Source organism: Ambystoma mexicanum, chromosome 7p, assembly GCF_040938575.1.
Source record: "Ambystoma mexicanum isolate Mex_15411 chromosome 7p, UKY_AmexF1_1, whole genome shotgun sequence".
Taxonomy (NCBI): Eukaryota; Metazoa; Chordata; class Amphibia; order Caudata; family Ambystomatidae; genus Ambystoma; species Ambystoma mexicanum.
Window position 1 is genome coordinate 176,950,805 of NC_090939.1, and position 24,327 is coordinate 176,975,131.

The 24,327-nt window shown below is 48.9% G+C and overlaps 2 protein-coding genes across 2 annotated transcripts in view; both read right to left on the minus strand.

Annotated features, from left to right (window-relative positions):
• LOC138525808 (serine-rich adhesin for platelets-like) overlaps positions 1–24,327 on the minus strand; it is a 351,204-nt gene that overhangs the window by 100,930 nt on the left and 225,947 nt on the right. The window lies entirely within an intron of this gene.
• The window catches only part of LOC138526552 (serine-rich adhesin for platelets-like), a 73,694-nt gene that overhangs the window by 13,509 nt on the left and 35,858 nt on the right, over positions 1–24,327 (minus strand). The window contains exon 3 of the mRNA XM_069637344.1: positions 17,609–22,759. Within this exon, the coding sequence (XP_069493445.1) occupies positions 17,609–22,759 (5,151 nt within the window). The remainder of the gene's footprint in view (positions 1–17,608; positions 22,760–24,327) is intronic.

Consider the following 24,327-nt stretch of genomic DNA (forward strand, 5'->3'; position numbering starts at 1 on the left):
TAAAGGATCTCTAGAACTGGGGCTGTGGCAATTCCATATGAGATACCAGTTGGAATGTCACTGCCCCTCAAAATGACCATGCCCGTCTGGAAAAAAGTGCTGGTAACAGCGGTTACTAGCACTTTCTGCGGACCTGCATACTCTGAGTCTGCTGGTAGGGGCAGTGAACAACCAGCAGGCCTGACCTGCCGGTAGTCCAGGCTCCTACCAGCATACAAAATGACTCAAGCACCAGCACCGTTAACAACAGTGCCAGTGCTACAGTGCTGGTGCTTCAGTGTTCCCATTCCCATTCCGCCGCCCCCCGTAGTATTGCCGTATTACTGAGATATTGGGAGGCGGAAATGGTAATCCGAGGGTGCTGGTAGGCCGCCGGTACTGGCAACCTCATAACGAGGGCCACTGTCAATGTCCCAGTCCTACCTGCCTTTCATGCGCACAGAGCTCTCTGAAAATCTCCAGGTTCCCATTGGTACCCAGGCCCACACTCATGCCAGACAGCGTTTCAGGAGAGCTCTTTTCATTTTGCATACAAACTGGTTTATTCTGCTGCCATTATGAGAATGCTTTTGGCTGAGGCAAAGAAGATTGGACTAAGTGATTGCAACTATTTACCTGGAAGAGGTGCCTGAGGTACTCACAGTCTGTTTACACTCAACAACTTTCAGACTACCACAGAGGTCCACCCACCGCTGGAACCATTGGCTAATAATACAATCGCAGATTGCGCATGTCTGCTCTCTGCTTGCATACCTTGTGCATTTATGTTCTCTGCGTGTATACCCTGTGCATGTCTGCTGTCTTCTTGCATACCCTGTGCATTTATGCTCTCTGCTTGCATACCCTGTGCATGTCTGGTCTTTTCTTGCATACCCTGTGCATTTGTGCTCGCTGCTTGCATACCCTGTGCATGTCTGCTCTCTGCTTGCATACCCTGTGCATGTATGCTCGCTGTTTGCATACCCCGTGCATGTCTGCTCTCTGCATGCATACCCTGTGCATGTCTGTACTCTGCATGCATACCCTGTGCATGTCTGCTCTCTGCTTGCATACCCTGTGGATGTATGCTCTCTTCTTGCATACCCTGTGCATGTATGCTCGCTGCTTGTATACCATGTGCATGTCTGCTCTCTGCTTGCATACCCTGTGCATGTATGCTCTCTGTTTGCATACCCTGTACATGTCTGCTCTCTGCTTGCACACCCTGTGCATGTATGCTCTCTGCTTGCATACCCTGTGCATGTATGCTCACTGCTTGCATACCCTGTGTATGTCTGCTCTGTGCCTGCGTACCCTGCGCATGTATGCTCTCTGCTTGCATACTGTAACACTCACATGGTATTCACGGGGACGTCACTCAGCCTGTTCTGACCTCTTACAACCTCGAACCCTTCCCTGGTGTCTACTAGACTGGAGACTGGGCCTGAAACACAGGATTGGTAGAGTTTAACTCCCTCTTGTCTCTGTGTGCTTGAACCCCATCTTCCCCGGGGTCCAACCCTGCCCTTTGATCCACAGCTCACCTTGTTTTCTTGGAAAGTATGCTCTCCGTCCTGCTTTCAGCGCAGGGTTGCATTGATTAATGCGGGCTCGTTGCTGCCTAGTTACTTCACTGGCAAGAGTCCGACAGGTAAGTATAATGAGTCTTTTGAACAGTTCTCTAACTTCGTTCCTTTCCTTCCTTATATGATGGCCGGCGTCCGGGGATGGCGATGTGCTGCTAAGATGAGTAGTGCTGAAGGTGAGTGAGAGCGTGATGCGCGATGCAACCCTTTCGTATTTACATTGAACTGAGTTCTTTTTCTGTGTCTTTTAAGTGCTGCGACGTTTTCAGCGTGGATGCCGGTTATGAAGAAGAAATGCGGTGAGTAAGCGCGGTATGTGGCGCCTCTAGATGTTTCCACGCTAACCTGGAGTGTCTTTTCCCTCTTGCAGATGGATTAGAAGTTCCGGAGACAGAGTTCCCCCAGAGCGGCTGGGATTCAGGTAAGTGTATGAAGCTCGTACAGTCTTTAAAAATAAGCGAAGATTTGCTGAATGCTTACTAATGCCTTTTTTCTGTTCTTTTTCCTTTTCCTTAGGAAGCAGCGTTCCGGGATGGGAATGACACCGGGGAAGATGCCCACAGAACAGAAGAAGCAATGAATGATGGGCAGAAGCGCCGCAAGGTAAGGCTGTTCCTAACTGTGTTCTTGTTCTTGCAGGAGCTGAGCGCAGAAGAAAGATGCAGGCCTACTGGAGACCGATCCGAACATGGTGAGTGTCACGCTGCAGGTGCAGAAAACACAAAGCATGTTTCTCAGCCTGGGCGTGGCTTAAATAGTCTCTGGGTATCCCAGGTGGCTCAGGGCTGAACCACACCCAAAAGACTAGACTGCACATGCAGCTCTGGGAACTGAAATATGTGGGGGCATCCATCTTTGTTACGCTCATCTGGTGTCCACGGGGGCGTCGATCTGAACTGGGCTGTTGTTACCTCTTCCAGCGACACACGGGGCGCCGAAATGATGGATTGGACCAGACCACCCAGCTTAGCTTGTTTTGCCCGTATGAATATTCTTCTGTAATGGAGAAAAAGGAATTAGCCACCTGCGGGGACTGGGCGCCAACCCCACCTTCCCCCACTCCTGCGATCTCTTCCCACAAATTACTTCCGAACTCTTGCTATGTTGGAAGCTGCTGCAGGCACGGTGAGCGTTACGCTGCAGGTGCAGAATAACGCAAAGCATGGATTGCTGTCAGGGCGTGGTTTAAATAGCCTTGGAAGTAGTTCCAGGTAAGTATCCTTCCGCGGCCCCACCCGAGTAAAAAATAGTTCCTAGAGAAAAATAGTCCCTCCTAGGCCTCATTTGACTTCTGGTCACTGGCAGCATGGTCTGCCTCAGGTAAGTTAGCAGCATGGTCTGCTTCAGGTAAGTCCTTGACCATGAGCCTGGCACCCATGGCGCCAGGACTGATTCTGAACTTATTAGCCTGGCGCCATAGGCGCCAGGACTGCACCCAAATAGCCCCTAATTGGGGTTCATGGGCTTGCATTAAATGGCATGATGTCTGCTTCCTGGGTAGCTGGGCCAAACCTGGTTTCCCGGGGGCAGGCATCGTGACAATCTTGTCCCCATCAAAGCACTACAAGCCTAATCACCAATGTAATCCTATGGGAGTGAGTGAGTCTGGTGCCACAAGCGCCAAGTCTGACTTCAAGTGGGTCTTTGGAGGGATGGAGAGGCCCTCGAGGGCCATGTAGGTGATCGTGGCCTGTCTCCAGCCTGACATCTTGGAGGGCTGGGGACATGAGGGGCAGGAATCATGTCAGCACTCCCCCCCAAGGCCCCTCTCAAGGTGGCTCTTCTGTCTGGTCCTGGTTTGTTTGGATGGTTTTGATGAAATCATCTAAGTAAGCGAGGTGCATGGATGTACTCACAAGGCTCCCATGTTTTGTCTTGTGGACCATACCCCTTCCAGTCTACTAAGTAGTATAATTTGGATCTGACGTACTTTGAATCCAGGATGTCCTTGACTTCGAATTCTGGCTCCCCGGCGACTACTACTGGCTGTGGTGGCGTTGCTACCCGGGTCCCAGGTTGAACAGGTTTAAGGAGAGACACGTGGAACACAGGATGAATCTGCATGTTTGATGGCAAAGCTAGTCTGACCACCACCGGATTTATCACCGAGGTGACGGTGAATGGACCCAGGTATCTTGGGTGGAAAGTTCGGGTTCCTTTAATGGACACGTGTTTAGACGCCAGCCAGACTTTGTCTCCCACTTGGTAGTTGGGGGCCTTTGCTCGGTGTTGATCATCAAACTTCTTTTGGCGATTCTTAGCTTGAAGTAGGTGTTCAGCTGCCCTTTTAAAGGTTTGAGAAATGGTCGTGTGCAAGGCTTTGACTGCTGGCATTTCCAGGGTTGTAGGAACGTCCAACTCAGAAGTATGTGGGTGCCTGCCATACATGTTATAAAAGGGTGTCTGCCCAGTGCTGGTGTGTAGGGAATTGTTATAAGCATATTCTGCTATCCATAATAGGTCGAACCAGCTTCCTTCAGCTTGGTGTAACATGCAACGCAGATACTTCTCGAGCGTCTGATTTGTCTTCTCAGTTTGACCATCCAATTGGGTATGGTGACTGGTGGATAGCCGGATGTCAATTTGGGTCATAGAGCAGCATTTTCTCCAGAAGTTAGATACAAATTGAGTACCTCGTTCTGAGACTAAAACTGAAGGAAACCCATGGAGCCGTATGATGCCTTCAAGAAATACCTTTGCCAGAGTGGAAGCATTTGGGAGCCCCTTAAGAGGAATGAAATGTGCCATTTTTGAAAATAGGTCCACGACCACAAGAATAGTGTTAAACCCTTGACTGGGTGGTAAGTCAGTAATAAAATCGAGGGACAACATGTGCCAGGGTGCTGGTGGGATTTCCAATGGTTGTAATAGCCCAGCCGGTTTCTGCTTGGATGAATTGTTTTGAGCACACACTCCACAAGATAGCATGAATTGGATAATGTCTTTACACCACGTGGGCCAGCAATAATTTTGTTTTACCTTGGCTAGGGTTTTAGCGATTCCGGGGTGGCCCTCGATCAAGGAATCATGATAACCGGACATGACTTGTTCTCGTAGTTCTTGGTTTGGTAAGAATAAACGATTCCTGAAGTAGGGCAACTGATCTTTTATCATGTAATGTTCTCCTTGTGCACTCCACGCTTGTAATTGCTCCGGACTCATCAGGTTTTGGATTTCTTCATGTAATTCTTTCTGAGTTATGGTTGCTGTGATTCCTAGGAGCTTGTCACTCTGGATGATTGCTATTGGGTCAGGGGTCTGATACCCTTGCTCTTCCACCCCCATACAGGAAAGGGCATTGGCCTTTCTATTTTTCACCCTGGTCGAAATGTAATCACGTAGTCATATTCAGCAAAAAAAAGAGCCCAACGTAGTTGTCGTGAGGATTGGGCCTTTGCCGTTTTTAGGTACTGGAGGTTCTGGTGGTCAGTTATTAAGGTGCTTGTGTGTCCGGCGCCCAAGAGGTAGTGCCACCATGCCTTAAAGGCTGACTTAATGGCCAGGGGATCTTTGTCTGTGATAGGGTAATTGAGTTCAGGGGGTGTGAATTTACGCGACCAGAAGGCAACAGGGTGTATCTGGCCCGTTTCGGGGTCCTTTTGTGACAGGACGGCTCCCATAGCCATGTTTGAGGCGTCCGTTTCCACCAGGTATGGGAGATCAGGGCGAGGGTGGCATAAGATTGGGGCAGATGTGAATCTTGCTTTGAGTTCCTGGAAAGCTTCCTCGGCTTCTGTTGTCCACTGGAACTTTTTGTTGCTTTTCCTTAGCAATGACGTGATGGGATGCACGATTTGCGAAAATCCTGGGATGAACTGGCGGTAGAAGTTTGCAAGACCCAGCATACTTTGAACCCCCTTGAATGAATTTGGGGATGGCCAGTTCAGGATAGCATCTACCTTGTGTACATCCATTCGGATTCCATTCGGGCTGAGAATAAAGCCCAGGAATTCCACCTCAGACACGTGGAATGAGCACTTTTTGAGCTTGGCGTAGAGCTGGTGTTGACAGAGTTTCTCCAATACGGATCGGATGTGTTTAACGTGGTCCTGCCTTGATGCAGAATATACTAGAATATCGTCAATGTACACTAGAGCACAGACATCAATCAATTCCCGTAGGACATCGTTCATGCAGTATTGAAATGCTGCAGGCGCATTGCAAAGGCCAAAGGGCATTACTTGATATTCGTACAAGCCGTATTTGGTGCGAAAAGCATTTTTCATCCCCCTGTTTAACGCAAACAAGGGATTATGCCCCCCTAAGGTCTAGTTTAGTGTAGATTTGGGCATCTTTGACTTGATCAAGCAATTCAGGGATCAGTGGCAGGGGGTAGTGTTTTTTTACGGTAATCTAGTTCAGTGCGCGATAGTCGATGCATGTTCTCAAGTCCCCCTCCTTTTTCGGTACGAAGAATAGAGGACTGGCTGCTGGAGACTTCGAGGGACGGATGAACCCGTTGGCCAGGTATTGGTCAAGATAGGCCTTCAAGTGCTGGTTTTCTGGTTCCGTCAGTGCGTAAATTCGCCCACAAGGGATTTGTGCGCCGGGTATCAGGTCGATTTGGCAATCGTATGGTCTATAAGGTGGCAGGGTATTAGCCTGTTCTTTCTGAAAGACATCTTGAAAGTCCTGGTATTCACATGGAAGGGTGCCGATTGCCACACTCGCAAGCGTGGAGGTTCTAGTCCCTATTGGTTGTTTCTCTTGGGGATAACATGTGTGGGTACAAGTCTCGGGAAAGGCAAACTCTTTCGCTCACCAATCGATTCGAGGATTGTGAGCTACAACCATGGCCTTCCCAAAATCAACCGGAACTGTGGTGCCTTAATGAGGTCGAAAACGATAGATTCTTGGTGTCCATCCTGACACAGAAGGGTTAAAGATGCAGTGCTTTGGGATACTGGACCAGAAGCTATTTCCGTGCCGTCGACATTGGTAACAGTGTCGGTGGTTAATTTAGGGCGTAACGGAAGCCCCATCTTTGCCGCAAGATCCTGGTCGAGGTAATTCCCAACAGCTCCACTGTCAATGTACGCTCTTACTGCGTGCATCCAAGATGGTTGTTGGTGATTGATCAAGACCACAGCTAGTGCAAAATGTGAGGTCTGTAGTTCACTTTCTTCGCTCGACAAGTGGACCCCTACACTTGCCGGGCTGGGGAGTTTTCCGATTCTGTGATGGTATCTTCCTTGTCCGTGGCCCCTACCGTCCTCCTCGGTGGCTTCACATGGCACTCTTTAAGGAAATTACCTGACCTTCCACAGTACAGACATAACTGCTGCTGTCTCCTTTTATCCCTTTCCGCTTTAGTCAAGGGGGATCTGACCCCCCGATTTGCATTGGTTCTCCTGAACCTTCCGTTGTGCGGGCAATATTGTCCTTTAGACGCACATACATAGGGCGAGGGTCCGGTCTGGTTCGATCTGCTCTTCGGTCTTGCAACCTATGATCCAGTTGAACAACAAGGTCAATTAATTCTGAGCAGTCTTTCGGGGGGTTCACTACTTGTGCGAGAGCACCCATGAGCTCCCCCTGCAACCCATCATGAAATAACGTGGTTCTCTTCTCCACTGGGCATTCTGCTTCAACTACAAGTCTATTGAACGTGGCTATGTATGTTAATAGGACTTGAGTCCCTTGGCGATGGGACAGAAGTTCGTTGTCTAATGCCTGCCCATGAGTATGACGGGCGAACAGCTTTTCCATCTCCTGTTGAAAGCCCCTGAAGTCATGCAGCAAAGGATTGTCTTGGGCCACAAAGGGTACAGACCGGTCCGCAGCGCTACCACTCAGGTAGGATAGCACAAAAGCGACCCGTGATTGGTCATTCGGAAAGGCCCCTGGTCTACAAAGGAAGCACAGGCAGCACTGGTTCATGAACCTTGCAAACCTCTTGGGATCCCCCGTAAATCGTTTGGGCAGGGCCAAGGGAACTGCCCCAGGAAGGGTCATCTGAACGGGATTGGCTGATGGTGCTGGCATCGAGGGCACGCTTCCTGGCAATGGTGTATGCCCTGCTTGTGACTGGAGAAGTTGCCGGCTTAAATCATCAGTGCGTTCTTTGGCTACTATCAGCTCTCTCCTCAGGGTGTTGGTCTCCTGCCTGGCTGCATGTACTTCGGAACGTAGCTGCCCCAACATGTGGGCTAACTGGTCGGTTTCTGACGTTTCCATGACGCCCAGGTGGATTTTGATGTGAGGCTTTGTGTCCTGTAACGCTCACCTGGTATCCACGGGGACGTCACTCAGCCTGTTCTGACCTCTTACGACCTCAAACCCTTCCCTGGTGTCTACTCGACTGGAGACTGGGCCTGAAACACAGGATTGGTAGAGTTTAACTCCCTATTGTCTCTATGTGCTTGAACCCCTTCTTCCCCGGGGTCCAACCCTTCCCTTTGATCCACAGCTCACCTTGTTTTCCTGGAAAGGTGCTCTCTGTCCTGCTTTCAGAGCAGGGGCGCGTTGATTGATGCGGGATCGTTGCTGCCTAGTTACTTCACTGGCAAGAGTCCGACAGGTAAGTATAATAAGTCTTTTGAACAGTTCTCTAACTTCGTTCCTTTCCTTCCTTAGATGATGGCTGGCATCCAGGGATGGCGATGTGCTGCTGAGATGAGTAGCGCTGAAGGTGAGTGAGAGCGCGATGCGCGATGCGACCCTTTCGTATTTGTATTGAACTGAGTTCTTTTTCTGTGTCTTTTAGGTGTCGCAACGTTTTCAGCGTGGATTCCGGTTATGAAGAAGAAATGCGGTGAGTAAGCACGGTATGCGGTGCCTCTAGATGTTTCCAAGCTAACCTGGAGTGTCTTTTCCCTCTTGCAGATGGATGAGAAGTTCCGGAGACAGAGTTCCCCCAGAGCGGCTGGGATTCAGGTAAGCGTTTGAAGCTCGTACAGTCTTCAAAAATAAGCAAAGATTTGCTGAATGCTTACTAATGCCTTTTTTCTGTTCTTTTCCCTTTTCTTTAGGAAGCGGCATGCCGGGATGGGAATGACACTGCCAAAGATGCCCGCAGAACAGAAGAAGTGATGAATGATGGGCAGAAGCGCCACAAAGTAAGGCTGTTCCTAACAGTGTTCTTGGTCTTGCAGGGGCTGAGTGCAGAAGAAAGATGCAGGCCTACTGGAGACCGATCCGAACACGGTGAGTGTCACGCTGCAGGTGCAGAAAACACAAAGCATGTTTCTCAGCCTGGACCTGGCTTAAATAGTCACTGGGCTGAACCACACCCAAAAGACTAGACTGCACATGCAGTTCTGGGAACCAAAATATGTGGGGGCATCCATCTTGTCCCCATCATAGCACTACAAGTCCAATCCCCAATGTTATCCTATGGGAGTGAGTGAGTCTGGTGCCACAAGCACGAAGTCTGACTCCAAGTGGGTCTTTGGAGGGATGGAGAGGCCCTTGAGGGCCATGTAGGTGATCGTGGCCTGGCTCCAGCCTGACATCTTGGAGGGCTGGGGACATGAGGGGCAGGAATCATGACACATACCCTGTGCATGTATGTTCTCTGCTTGCATACAATGTGCATGTTTGCTCTCTGCTTGCATACCCTGTGCATGTATGTTCTATGCTTGCATACCCTGTACATGTCTGCTCTCTGCTTGCGTACCCTGTGCATGTCTGCTCTCTGCTTGCGTACCCTGTGCATGTCTGCTCTCTGCTTGCGTACCCTGTGTATGTCTACTCTCTGCTTGCATACCCTGTGCATCTATGCTCTCTGCTTGCATACCCTGTGCATGTCTGCTCTCTGCTTGCGTACTCTGTGCATGTCTGCTCTCTGCTTGAGTACCCTGTGCATGTATGCTCTCTGCATACGTACCCTGCCTGTGCATGTATGCTCTCTGCTTGAATAACCTGTGCCTGTCTGCTCTCTGCTTGCATACCCTGTGCATGTCTGCTCTCTGCTTGCATACCCTGTGCATGTCTACTCTCTGCTTGCATACCCTGTGCATCTATACTCTCTGCTTGCATACTCTGTGCATGTCTGCTCTCTGCTTGCGTACTCTGTGCATGTATGCTCTATGCTTGCGTACCCTGTGCATGTTGCTCTCTGCATGCATACCCTGTGCATGTCTGCTCTCTGCTTGCATACCCTGTGCATGTCTGCTCTCTGCTAGCATACCCTGGGCATTTCTGCTCTCTGCTTGCATACCCTGTGCATGTCTGCTCTCTGCTTGCATAACCTGTGCCTGTCTGCTCTCTGCTTGCATACCCTGTGCATGTCTGCTCTCTGCTTGCGTACTCTGTGCATGTCTGCTCTACGCTAGCATACCCTGGGCATTTCTGCTCTCTGCTTGCATACCCTGTGCATGTCTGCTCTCTGCTTGCATAACCTGTGCCTGTCTGCTCTCTGCTTGCATACCCTGTGCATGTCTGCTCTCTGCTTGCGTACTCTGTGCATGTATGCTCTCTGTTAGCATACCCTGTGCATGTCTGCTCTCTGCTTGAATACCCTGTGCATTTCTGCTCTCTGCTTGCATACCCTGTGCATTTCTGCTCTCTGCTTGCATACCTTGTGCATGTCTGCTCTCTGCTTGCATACCCTGTGCATTTCTGCTCTCTGCTTGCATACCCTCTTTGCGAGCCCCATTTATCTTAGGTTGCTGCCGCATTACTCTTCTCTGTCCCATATATCTAATTTGGGTGTCCCACCATTGCCATTTTTTACAGCATCTTGAAGAATTTCGTTAACCAACACAGGGTGAGCTTTTGTGGTTTTCTCAGTACAGAAACTGCCATGCATTTTTGATTGCTCTGCCCCTGCCTATCAATTCTTCAGTCATGCAGAATAATTAAATGGCTATACTCCTGCTTTTGTCTCAGGAGTTTGAGGGATTATAAAGCTGCACTGATTCTAGGGCACGAAACATACCTCACCCCCTTCATCCACTTCTTTGTAGCACACTTTGTTTATGCAGCATTGGATATTGGGAGTGGAAATATGAATCAATGTGTTCTATCCTTTTTTGTCTTAATACCTATGCATTGCTTTTGTTTTCACCTTAAAGTTATGTTATGTTAATGTGTTAGAATTCAAAGTATTGTATCTTGAGATGTGTGTATTGTATGCCTCCTATTTGCAATGGCATTGTGTTGCCCCTCAGAAAACTACGAAAGCATACTATTTATTCGTTCATTTATTTATTTTGTTATTTATATAGCACGCATAACCCAAGGGCATCTGGGTGCTTTGGTTATCACAGATCACAGGTGTTGCGCATTTGCGCGGTGTGCTCAGACCCTAAGCACTAACTAACATGCATCACATAGAGGAACCAAGCGATCAGGTAGAGACCAAGCATGTAAAAAGTGCCCCTGATGGCCAGGAAACAAGCATTGGCTGAGCCAATGGGCCATGCTTTGCAAAGGTAGATGGTAACTCTTTGGGCCTCATTACGACCCTGGCGGAAAGTGACTGACCGGACCGCAACAGCGTAAATAGCGTTTCCGCCATTGCACGAAGGAGCAAAGTGCGGCTAATCACGACCCATCGGGCACGAGCATTACGCCATGGCGGAATCCGAAAGGCTGCGATGGCGGAAATGACCCCAAAACGGCCCTTACCGCCGCCGTACGCTGCACCAGGTGCAATACCGCCACCCATCTTAGCGGTCACCGTAATGAGCGGTCACCGTAACGAGCGGGCACCGCAAATTACGGCCACCGTAAATATACGGAAACGGAAGTAAAAGCATGTGGCCGGAACGGGAAACAGCACGCCGCACAACTATAAAAACCGAATCCCAACACAACCATTAAAAATCCGACCCTGACACACATCCCAACCCGTTAGCAACCCCAGTTAAAAAAATAAATATGGGAAAGGTAGCCAAGAAAGCGTGTGACCGCAAGCGGCAGGTACACTTCTCCCGAGAGGAACTGACCGTGCTCACCGAGACCCTCCAGGAAAATGCCGCCGTCGTCTTCTCCAGTCAAATGACCAGGACGGCCCTTGCCAACAAGAAGGCCATATGGGCCCTGGTGGCACAGCGCGTAAGTGCGGTGGGGACAACACCCCGCACGCCACAGCAATGTCGCAAGCGGTGGGACGACCTGCGGATCCGCGTACGCAGCATACTTTCTGCGAACAGGAACATCGCCACAGCTACCGGGGGGGGTTCAGAGTCGCCCATCAAGTTGACCCCCTGGGAGGATATCTGCGCCTGCACCATAGGAATGGAGAGCATAGAGGGAGTCGGAGGGATGGAGAAAGGAGTGCCGACATCCGGAGAATCAGGTAGGTTGGCCAAGAGAAACAATGCGAAATCCACAAACCACGAACATGTGCAGTACCATGTGACCCCATAGTGCAATACATACTTTGCCCTGACAGCGCCCTCTAAAAGTCAGAATGAATAAACAAATCAATCAAGATGCCATAAACAACCCCTACATGTGCAGCATGCACCCCCTAACTGCAGGCAGCCAAATGAATGCATCCTCAATCCACACGAAAATGAGACCACCTCCAAGGCCCAGTCCCAAATCAGCCTCATGTACCACCCCAATGCATTTGATACGTTGCCATTCCAAATCCGACAGACCCATAACTAACGCTCGCCCCTCTTTACTCCACCACAGGGTCCGATACCAACGACGAGCTGCAGGACACCCCTACCAGCACGCCTGCAAAGAGGGCCAGGACCAACGTCCCAAGAGCCTCCACCTCAGGTGCAAGGATCAAGACACGGCAGCAGCAGGAATCAAGTGGCAGCACACTGGAGGGGACTGCAACAGGCACCCCAGCAGCCAGCAAGTCCACAACCCCAGCACCACAGGTCCCCCCAAAGAACGTATCTGATGGCACTGCCTCTGGTGGTAGCAGCACCATAGGTGACACAGCTGTCATGCCAGCATGCTCCGACACGGAAAACAGTGCTGGCGACGTAGGTACCATCCATGACCTTTCTCAATCCCCCTGCATGTCCCATCCCCTACACCATGACGAAACCACGCAGGGGCACCCTGAAGACGACGACTGGCCAACCCCCACAAGTCCTGTGCCAAGGCAACATGTGTTGAGCAGCCCCCCTGTCACACCACCGCAAATGTCCATGGCCCAGCAGAGGCAACAGTCCCTCGACCTGCTGATCGAGCAACAGCAGGAAGTGTCCACGCTACTCAAGGACCATGCAAATGAATGCGGGGGTTCCAGGGCAGCCATGGAAACATCCACCGAGACACTCAGGGCACAAATAGAGAAAAGTAGTGAGAGCCTCAGGGGAGAAATGGAGAGAAGCACCGAGAGCCTGAGAGCACAAATGGAGAAAAGCACCGAGAGCCTGAGGGGGGAACTGCATGCGACGTCCAAAGACGTTTGTGCTGAACTTGCTGCTGTGCGCCGTGTGCTCTCGGAGCTCTCACAAACCCTCAGAGACATGCATGGACGCGAGCAGGCAGAGACATCATCCGTGGCAAGTTCCGTCCAGGGCAGCCCCCAACGCAGATCTGGCAGGAACCTGCGCTCCACGGGCAGGGGTGCCCCTGATACCCGTAGAGGGGGCTTGCAATAGCGTCCAACCACGGACAGCATGCATATTTGGACACTGGTGTTGGGGGGGGAGGTAGTAGGGTGGAGGGGGTGTGTTGGGCTTCACTGGGTGGCGGGTCCATAGGGTGTATAAATCAAATCACATTAACAATACAGCATCTCATAATCATCCAATGACATGTGTGGACATTGATATTTGCGTACGAGGCCTTCATAGGCGTACAGTCCACAATGTGCCTGTACTACACACACACAGTGCCACAGGTCCCCTTTCCGTGTAATAGGCACCATGCGTGGTTGCTAGAAGCATGCATCTATGATGCTCTGTCGGATTGCACGTGCATCCTGTGCCTCATGGACTCCTTGAGGTGCCTCCACATCCCCACCCTCATCATCATCATCATCTTCAGGTGCATGCAGTACAGCGTCAGGGGGCATGGGCACATTCCTACGTATGCACATGTTGTGCAGCATGACACATGCCATGACCATCTTAGAAACCTTCTCATGGCTGTACATGAGTGCCCCGCCAGACCTGCTGAGGCTGCGGAAACGAGCCTTCAGTAGGCCGAATGCCTGTTCAATGACCACACGGGTACGTGAGTGGGCATGGTTGTAGTCCTCCTCATGCTCGTTCTGTGGGTTCCGGATTGGTGTAAGGAGCCATCTCTTCAGTGGATACCCGGCATCACCTGTATGAGACGAATAAAGGGTGTCAGTGGAATGATAGTGCTAAGTAGCCCCCCCCCCTCCTGCAAGGTCATTGACGCATCAAATGGGCCACGATGTCATGCATGGAATGAGACTCACCGAGTAGCCAGGATCTGTGCCCTGCGTGTCGCTCCATGTAGCGTGGTATTCTTGTGTTCCTCAGGACCATAGAATCATGGGTAGATCCTGGAAATCTGGCACAACAATGCGTAAATATCTTGTTGGAGTCACACACCATTTGCACATTGATTGAATGAAATTGTTTCCGGTTGCGGTACTGGACCTCCATGGCATGTGGGACAACCAATTCAACATGGGTGCAGTCGATGGCACCAATGCAACCCGGGATGCCGCCAAGTGCATGGAATCCCACTTTTGCGTTGGTAATCTCCTGGTACGTGCGTGGTAGTGTGATGTGGTCGTCGGCGTGCTTCAGGAGGGCATCGTGCACTTGGAAGAGTGTCCGTGAGAACAGTGGCTGTGAAATGCCATGCAACTGTCCCACTGTGTGCTGGTAGGTGCCTGTGGCCAGGAAGTGGAGTGCAGACACCACCTTCAGTAGGGGTGGGATGGCGGTTGGGCTATCTATCATGCTCACGAGGTCAGCATGTGTCATGTCCACAATGGCGATTATGGTGTCCCGGTCCAAACGGTAGAGGGTGTGGATCTGCTCAGCAGTGAGGTTGAACGGATCGGCTCGGAGGCGTGGGATTGCGGGCCGCCTGCGTGGTGGTAGTGGCAGTGCTTGTGGGCCTTGCTGACCCTGCCTTGCCCTCCTCCTCCTCCTTCTCCTCCGTCTCCCCTGTGCGCCCGGTTGTTGTACCTGTTGTTGTTCGTCGTCTTCTTGTAGTTGTAGCACTTGCAGTGCTATCTGGTCCCCCAGGCCCAACATCGCTAGTCCTGCCGGTAGCATTTTGGAGTGGGAGTGGTTGTGGGAGGGGTTTGGGTCTGCTATATATGTGCTGTCGGCCTGTATGGCCTCCACCTGTGCTGATTGAATGTTTCTGTGGCAGATGCTATCCCTTCTGGCCGAGCACGTCCCGCACGTAAGGCTGCATTTGGCCGCATGGCATCTTGGGATTGGAATCATGTATCAAATCCCGATGGCAGTGTGATGTACTTTGACTGATTTTCATGGTATGCTCCCATTGTTACACATGCTATGATTGCAGCCGCTTACATACCTGTGAAGAGTCAGTGGTATGTAGGGCTCGATCGATGGCCGACCCTCATGCAGCACAGTAACGTACTTCACCGACGGGCGTGGCGTCCCATTTGTGATTGCAGCCAGTTAGCATCATGACACACAGCCGCACTACATTGATGTAATTGTGAATGCAAGCGTTCACAGAAGCCTTTTCGACGTAATGTTGCAAGTGAGGAATTCGAAGGCCAGCATTTTTGGTTTTGAAGTAGCGGCGAGGATACGCCCACAGGTCTGGCTGGAAATGTAACGTTCTATTGTAGAATGTCCTTGGGACATGGCCCATAACGAGCAGGCAATGAATGATATGAATTGAATGGGATGCGCAATAGCGTAGTGGACGATAAGGCAGGACGTTCCCAAATCCATCTTGCTTCACAACACTACAGATCCGGCCAGGGGCACAGTGGTTTTTGCGGACTGCATTACGCACAGACGCGATGGAAGTTTCACATATAATGTGAGTGAATATTCATGCGTTTTCATTGCGGGATGAGGGAATGATGAATGGATGCATGGACTGATGATTCCGTTTAGGGTCTGCCATGTACATGGGTTTTTTGAATCACTCCCCTTCCCCTGCGCTATGTGATGCAAGGCTGCCATAGTGGGACATACGTCTATCTGCCCTTGTCGGATCCTCCCTGTCTCGACGCGCCTTCATACACTTGTGTCTAGGCACGTTACTAATCCCATGTCATGGGTTCTATCTTGACGGACGCATGCACAGTAACCGACGTTGCCAATGGTGTATTTAGCTCGATTGATTTCGTTATGATTCGATACTGATTTAGGGGTGTGTATATTCCTTTGGAGTGGGCTAGCATGCATATGGGTGTGGATTTGGTGTGTTGAATGAAGATTGTAATGCATCATGAGTCCCGTAATGCAATCGGTTAATTTGTGTTTCTTTTGGGTGACAGGTATCTCCTGCCCTATTGCAGATGCCATCTCTACGCCACTCCTCCAGATGGTTTTTACTCTCGACTCCTGCAGCTTCGGGTGAATCAGTGGAGCACCATTTCGATCTTATGGGACGATCGCCAATGGGCCACATGCCCTTACGCTGTACTGGTGGCTAGGTGCAACATTTCGGCCTTTCAGCTCGACTAGTGCCTGCCTCATGGGACGGACCTGCGGTTCTTGCCGCTTCCATGTTGCCTTTTGGAACGTTGATGTAGGCCCTGTGTGCCATGATGGTACAGGGCGTCACACAAGTGGAAGCTGGTCAATTATTGCAGATGCAGCCCTCGGTGATGATGGTTGTTTTGGTGTTATTTTGCAAATTGCTGTGGGGCCTTTGTCATTTGGATGTGCATTTAAATTGTATTCCGATATTTGTCGTGTTGCGTTGTTCTTTGCAGGTGATGTGGCGATTTTCGCTTTGTGGCGGTATGTATTGCGAGATGATCTGCATTGTGTTCCGCCTTCTGAGTTGAGTTGTGTGGTACAGTACTGGCCGCGTTTGCCTACGTAGCACAGTATGGTCACGGATAGGGGCTGCCATTGTGACTGTTTACATGATGTGCTGTTCAGGGGCGGGGGATTGGCTTTTGGCCGACTGGTGCCTGTCAGCCAGGTCGATTGGTGGAATGATGGGATGTTCAGAATGTGGCTGGTCACAGGTGACTGTGTTTGCGTGCGTTTGTTGGAGGGGGACTGGGGTCATGTCCATTGGAATAGCTTCTGTATTGATGCCATCTGTGCCCTGCAGCTCCCATCGGCCCCTCTTGGGATGAGCCTGGCTGCTCAGTCACTCTGCCAACTTGTGTGGTACATGCTTCTGCTGATGGTTGGTTTGTTTACTGGCAAGAGTACAGGGCTGGTGCAATCCCCCTCAGGATGCTGTTTTGGATGTTGCCTTGCGCTGGTGGCAAGCGATGGGGGACTACTGTTGTTTTGTGTCATGTGTTCTTGATTTTCATTTTGATGTATTGTACCTTCACATGCCTGTGCTGCGTCAGTACGGCTATGGTGACATGCCGTACATGGATGCCCACTCACGGGGCGCTTTGAGCCCCTGCATGCTTTTCTACGTTGGCATGCATGGGTGAATTGTAGATTTCACTGGTTGCATAGTGTGAGTACATTGCGCCTGCCAGGAGTTGTGCAATGTGGCCAGGGAGTGGAGTACAGGCACTCAGTGGGCCATTTACGGTTGGTTCACGATGCCGTATTTCTCGCCATGGCGGAATGGTACTTTACGACGTGCTTGATGGCGTTCAGTACATGTCCGCTAGGGTCAGAATTCGCGTACCGTTGCGCCATGGCGGTGATTCCGGTTTTGCAAGGCGCGCGTGCGCGTACTTGGTGCAGTTAGCGTTGCCGTTCACTGCGGTGTCGCTAATGGCATCGTACTTTACGGTGACGGGTCATGATCGCAACGAGCGGTGTTCGATGGCGGTATTGCATTTCCGCCATCATTTTTCCATTTCCGCAAGGGTCGTAATGAGGCCCTTTTCCCTGAGTGCTTTGCAACACAATATTAGCCTGTACATTAACAGAAGCGGGCCTTTTCTCTTGGCCAGTGCCTATAATTACTAGGCATAATACTGTAATATACCTTCAAATTGACCATTATGATAGCAAGTATGCTGCACGAGGAATTAATAACAGTTGCTAACTTACCTTGGGTGCTCATGAAGAATGACAGTGCTGTCTCAAGTGGATTTGTTCTTGATGATGACGTTGACTCCTCTGCTGCGCTACTTGTTATCTCAGGAACAGAGGTTAATAAACTGCTGGCATAATAATTGGATGCTGTTGATTCCAGGACTGCACCTGTGAAACCAGGTGATGGTGTTTCTGGATCGAATCCACTTGTAGTTTGAGAAAGATTTCTGTTTGCAGTTGTATGCACGCTCTTCTTCACTGTAGAAATTGCCAAAGACGCATCTGACACCTTTTCTCTCGTGCTGTAGTTGGATATTTCCTCTCCAGTAGTCCCAGCATGTGTCACTGTACTGCCAGAGCGTGGTGCAGTGTCATAGGATGTATGAACTGCTGTTGGAACCGCACTAAGAGTAGGATCTGATGGAGAAATGGAATTGAAATCTGGCTCAGTGCTGCCTGACGAAACCTTAAAATCACCAGTGGTGGACCGCAGTGATGAGGGGGTCCCAGCTGGGCGAGCTGTACTGTCATGCACAGTCATCAATGTTTCTGAAAGAGGAGAGGATGAGATAGGAGTGTGTTTGCTGCTGAAAGTAGATGTCTGCGCAATTGTTGTGATGACTGAACTAATGTTGCTAACCAAAGCAGTTGTTTCTGATACATGCACAGAGATGTGCTCCTTTCCACTTGTGTCAAGTTGTGGACTGGTCAGTAATGCAACAGTTTTTTGAGAAACAATGGAATGCTCATCCGTGGTGCGTTCTTTTGGCACAGAGGATGCTCCTGTGGTGGGCGTTTCTCTATGTGTACTAGAAGATGCATGTTCAGTACTGACAATAACCAGGTTTGAAGTGCCTGTCCTGATGCCTGTTACTCCAAGAGGGCTGCTGGAAAATTGTACTCCGGTAGTGAACCCCTTTGTTGTTTCATAAAGAGGACCATTGGATGTTGGTGGGAGAGTGTTTTCATTGATTGTGTCGGGCGAGGGTGGTTCAGAACTAAATGAAGTGCCGGTTCTTTGGTTGTAATTGTCATTTTCGGTAGTCCCTAAATTGGTGCTAGCATTGAGGGAGTGATATGTACTTTCAATGGTTGTGTCTAACGGGGTTCGTGCAGTGCTAAGCTCTGATGGAGAGGATGGGTCGTTCGTCGTACGGGATTCTGGTGAAGAAGACTGTATTGATATGGAAGTGGAAGGTCCGGCGGCGCTTTCATGAACAGCCGTAAACTGATCTGTTGCAGGCGAAGAAGGAAGATAACTGGTCTCGAAATCTGAAATAGTTGTTTGCGCTTCAGTTGCTCTGATAGAACTTGCTTCATTTGCCTTGGTTGTACTTTCTGTTGTGCTGCTTCCAGTGGTCCCGGTCGCATAAGTCATGAGATCTGTTGTCCTTTCCATCGCACTAGTTTCCAGGGCTTCTGTGGTCTGTTGGAAAGAAGTTGTCAATACAAGTGGACTTGTAATGGATTCAAGAGTGACAGACTGCGGCTTTGTGTGTATTGCAGGTGAAGCTCGGCTGAACAATGATTCTGATGATGGCACTGAGCTGGCTTCCTTTGCAGTGGCCGAGGGCAGAGTACTGAACTCAGCAGTTGATGTTTTCATTGAGGAGAAAATAAATGAGGAAATGGGTGTTTCAGAGGCAGAGGTTTCTGGGGTGCTTCCAATGAAGGGACTTTCTTCTTCTGAGAATGCAGAAACTGTCTGATAACTAGTCTCAGAATTTGAAACAGGTTTTTGAGCTGAATTTGTCATCGTAGAACTTTCATCCTTTCCCTTGGTTGTCTGTTCAGTCACAGAGTTCCCAGTCAAACTTGGAGTATGCGACATGAGTTCCGTTGTTACTTCCATTGCATTTGTTTCAAGCATTGTAGTGCTTGGTTGGGAAGAAGTGCTTTTCAGAGCTGTCAGGGTTTCAGAGTTTGTGCTCAGCAGTGACACTGAGATGGTCTCCGATGTACTTATTTCTTCGGAAGGAATTGTTGCAGAGTATGTTGTAATGTGAGTGGTGGCACTTTGTGTGGCATTATCAGTGCTGGATTGAATGTTTATTCTTGTTACTGCTTTTGAGGCTGTTGAATGAAGAGTGGTTCCTGGTGACGGTTGCTCTGTAGATTCAGATGGGTTATTTTCAGTAGTATGGTGTCTATTTCCGATTGATGCAGAAGGCGCAGTACTTTCTGAGGTCTCCTGGTCAGTTGTCAATATAATGGATGAAAAAGTGGAAGTCCCAGAATTTGTTTGTACAGTAGTCAAAGCTTTGCTAGATGGTGATTCTGATGATGAAACTGGGCTAACCTCCTGTTCATTGATCCGGGACACAGTACTGGACTCAGCAGTTGTTGGTTGTATTGATGAGAAAGACGCTAGGGAAATGGATGCCTTAGAGGCTGAGGTTTGAGCTGTACTTTTAATACTTGTACTTTTTTCTTCTGTTTGAACAGAGGTGTGAGCACTGGTCTCTGAATTCGACATTGTTATTTGAGCTGCAGTTGTGACAGAACTTACTTCATTTAGTTTGGTGGTAGTTTCAGTCACAGAGTTCTCAGTGGACCCGGTAATATCGGTCATTAGATCAGTTGTCTCTTCCATTGCACTAGTCTCAAGTTCTGCTATTGTGGAATGGAAAGAAGAGCTTTTCAAAGCTGTTGAGGCTTCAGAGTTTGTGCTCAGCAGAGACACTGAGATGGTCTCTGATTTACTTATTTCACTGGAAGTACTTGTTGCCGGGTGTGATGTAAAGTCAGTGGTGTCACTTGGTGTGGCATTATCAGTACTGGATTGAATGTTTATTGTAGTTTCTGCCATTGGTTCTGTTGAATGAAGAGTGGTTCCTGGTGATGGCAGCTCTGTAGTCTCAGGTGGGTTATTTTCAGTAGTATGGTGACTCTTTTCCATTGATGAAGGCGAGGTACTCTCTGAGGTCTCCTGGTCAGTTGTCAATAAAAGTGTACTGGATGAAAGAGTGGTAGTCTCGGAATGAGTTTGTACTGTAGTCAAAGCTTTGCTAGATGGTGATTCTGATGATGAAACTGAGCTAACCTCCTGTTCAGTGATCCCCGAAACAGTACTGGATTGCGCAGTTGTAGATTGTAGTGTTGAGAATGATGACGAGTAAATGGGTGTTTCAGGTGCAGATGTTTTATCTGTATTTTCATAAGCTGTACTCATTTCGTCTGTGAATGGAGGAGATTGCTGACCAGTGGTCTCAGTATCTGAAATTGTTTTTTGAAGGGTAGTTGTTTCAATAGACATTTCTTGATGTCCCTTGGTTGTAGTTTCTGTTAAAAGGTTCTTAGTTGACATGGTAGTATCGGTTATTCGTTCACTTGTCTCACCCAATGCACTAGTTTGAAGTGCTGCTATTGTGGACTGGAAAGAAATGGTTGTGAAAGCTTTTGTGGTTTCAAAGGTTGTGTTAAGCATGGACACTGAAGTGAAGTCTGATTTACTTATTCCTTCGGGGTTACTTGCTGCAGTGTATATTGGAATGTGAGTAGTGGCTCTTGGTGTGGCATTATCAGTACGGAATTGAATGGATGTTTTAGATTCTGCTTCTGATCCAGTTGAATGAAGAGTGGTTCTAGGTGATGGCTCCTCTGTAGTTTCAGGTGACTTATTTTCAGTAGTATGTAGAGTATTTGTATTTGATGCAGGTGGTGAAGAGGCACTTTCTGATTTCTCCTGGGAAGTTGTCCCTAAAAGTGGACTTGTAAAAGCTGAAATGGTTGCACTCTCTGTATTTGTGTGTGTTGCAATTGAAGCTCTGCTGAATGATGGTTCCGATGATGGAAGTGAGCTAACCTCGTGTTCAGTGATTCGGGACACAGTCCTGGACTCAGCAGTTGTTGGCTGTATTGATGAGAAAGACGCTAAGGAAATGGATGCCTTAGAGGCTGAGGTTTGAGTAGTACTTTTAATACTTGTACTTATTTCTTTTGTTTGAACAGAGGTGTGATCACTGGTCTCTGAATTCGACATTGTTATTTGAGCTGCAGTTGTGACAGAACTTACTTCATTTAGTTTGGTGGTAGTTTCAGTCACAGAGTTCTCAGTGGACCCGGTAATATCGGTCATTAGATCAGTTGTCTCTTCCATTGCACTAGTCTCAAGTTCTGCTATTGTGGAATGGAAAGAAGAGCTTTTCAAAGCTGTTGAGGCTTCAGAGTTTGTGCTCAGCAGTGTCACTGAGATGGTCTTCGATGTACTTATTTCACTGGAAGTACCTGTTGCCGGGTACGATGTAAAGTCAGGGGTGGCACTTGGTCTGGCATTATCAGTACTGGATTGAATGTTTATTGTAGTTTCTGCCATTGGTTCTGTTGAATGAAGAGTGGTTCCTGGTGATGGCTGCTCTGTAGTTTCCGATGGGTTATTTTCAGTAGTTTGGTGACTTCTTCCCATTGATGAAGAAGGCAAGGTACTTTCTGAGGTCTCCTGGTCAGTTGTCAATAAAAGTGTACTTGAACTGGATGAAAGAGTGGTAGTCCCGGAATTTGTTTTTACAGTAGTCAAAGCTTTGCTAGATGGTGATTCTGGTGGTGAAACTGAGCTAACCTCCTGTTCAGTGATCCGGGAAACAGTACTGGACTCAGCAGTTGTTGGCTGTATTGATGAGAAAGATGCTAAGGAAATGGATGCCTTAGAGGCTGAGGTTTGAGCTGTACTTTGAATACTTGTACTTATTGCTTCTGTTTGAGCAGAGGTGTGATCACTGGTCTCTGAATTCGACATTGTTATTTGAGCTGCAGTTTTGACAGAACTTACTTCATTTAATTTGGTGGTATTTTCAGTCATATTGTTTTCAGTCGACCCGGTAATATCGGTGATTAGATCAGTTGTCGCTTCCATTGCACTAGTCTCAAGTGCTGCTATTGTGGAATGGAAAGAAGAGCTTTTCAAAGCTGTCAGGGCTTCAGAGGTTGTACTCAGCAGTGTCACTGAGATGGTCTCTGATTTACTTATTCCATTGGGAGAACTTGTTGCAGAGTATGTTGTAATGTCAGCTCTGGAACTTGGTGTGACATTATCAGTAAAGGATTGAGTGTTTATTGTTGTTTCTGCCATTGATTCTGTAGAATGAAGGGTGGTCTCTGGTGAGGGCTGCTCTGTAGTTTCAGATGGGTTATTTTCAGTAGTAGGTGACTCTTTTCCATTGATGAATGCTTATTGGCATGGCAGTGATAGTCAATATAAACATAAACTAAACAGTGTCTGTGTTCCCAATGAAGCGTTGTTGGTGAATAATGACTCTAAGACATGTGTCGTCTGCTAGGGTCATGTAGATGTAACCTGTTGTTTATTGAACATGTGGGACTATCAATAATATGATCCTAAATTATCAAATGCACTCAGGTATGTTACAATTTTGGATTAAAATACAAGCAGTCTACCCAAAGGTAGCTTGGCCTGTAATAGTGAATGTCTATGGAAAGATTGTTTGACTGTAGCTGTTGTAGGGGAGGAGTGGTCCAAAAGACCCCCCCCCCTTGCCTACATCCCCTCCCCAGGTGAGGGCCATGGCTCATTGGGCGTCCCCTCAGACCACCCGGGCCCAGGTGGTGGAGGGTTCACCTGCTGAAGACATTGCCCACACGTATTGAATTTAGCTAGGCCCAGAAACCATTTTGTCTATCAAAGATGGTGTGAGCTCAGCGCACTGTAGCGCGGCCCCCACCCTCGGAGAGTTTCAATTATCCCTGTCGCCGCAGCACTCTGGCAGATCCGCTGTGAGCCCGTTCCCACGAACAAGACGGACATGAGCTAGCATAAGATACTAACACTGTAACATTTCATCGTCCACAGTGTATCACTGCTCCCAGCATGACCCGGTCAGCGAGGCCTGGGTGATGGGAAGAACTGTAGAATGGTCATCCGATGAAAGCAGAAAAATACCCAAATACGAATGACAAAAACCACTTGTAATACGTGTATCCTTCCCATAAAACTACTTCTACTAAAGAAACCTGTAAAATTGTGTAATTGTAAGAAACGCATGTTTACATGACACCAGCAATGAAGGACCCACACCCCTGGAGGGGTGTGCACATGATAAAAAGCATTCTGGGGGATTATTCTCTATATGTATCATTGAAAACCGTACACCCCGCGGTCCCGCGCCATAACTGAACTAATGCTGCTAGAGTACAGGGGAGGACGAATGTAACTATACATAAGACTCGTGTGAAAAGACGCGGGCAAATGCGCCAGTCATGTGTACATGTCTACAGCCCTTATATGCCATTACCGCCGCGTACAATGGCGGGTCTCGTTCTCTATGCTCCACCAACCCCACTACTACCTCACGTAATGCAAATATATATGCATATTACTAAATGCTGTAGTTGTTAAGACATAATGTACTAGTAAGGTGCTCAGACTGGCTATATTCGAGAGACATGTAGTGAGTTGAAATGTATGTTTTCAAGTGATCCAAATGAGTATTATAAGAATGTTCAAATGTTTATGATGTTCTCACCAAAAGTCGGCAACACACGAGAAAAATACCTTTGTGAATATGTGCAAGGCCATTCCCCCCCCCCTGCGAAGTCTGCCAAATAAGAGAGCTAAGGCCTGCGCCACGCTCCTCCACCTCCCCCAACTATGCTGGAGCCGCTTCAAAGATTTGTAGTCCCCGCTACAGCACCCAGGGCCACGGCCTGCCACCTGCATTATTTACAGCCCCGCAGTAAACCTCTGCTTGAATACACAAATCCAAGGCGCCCCCTCGTAA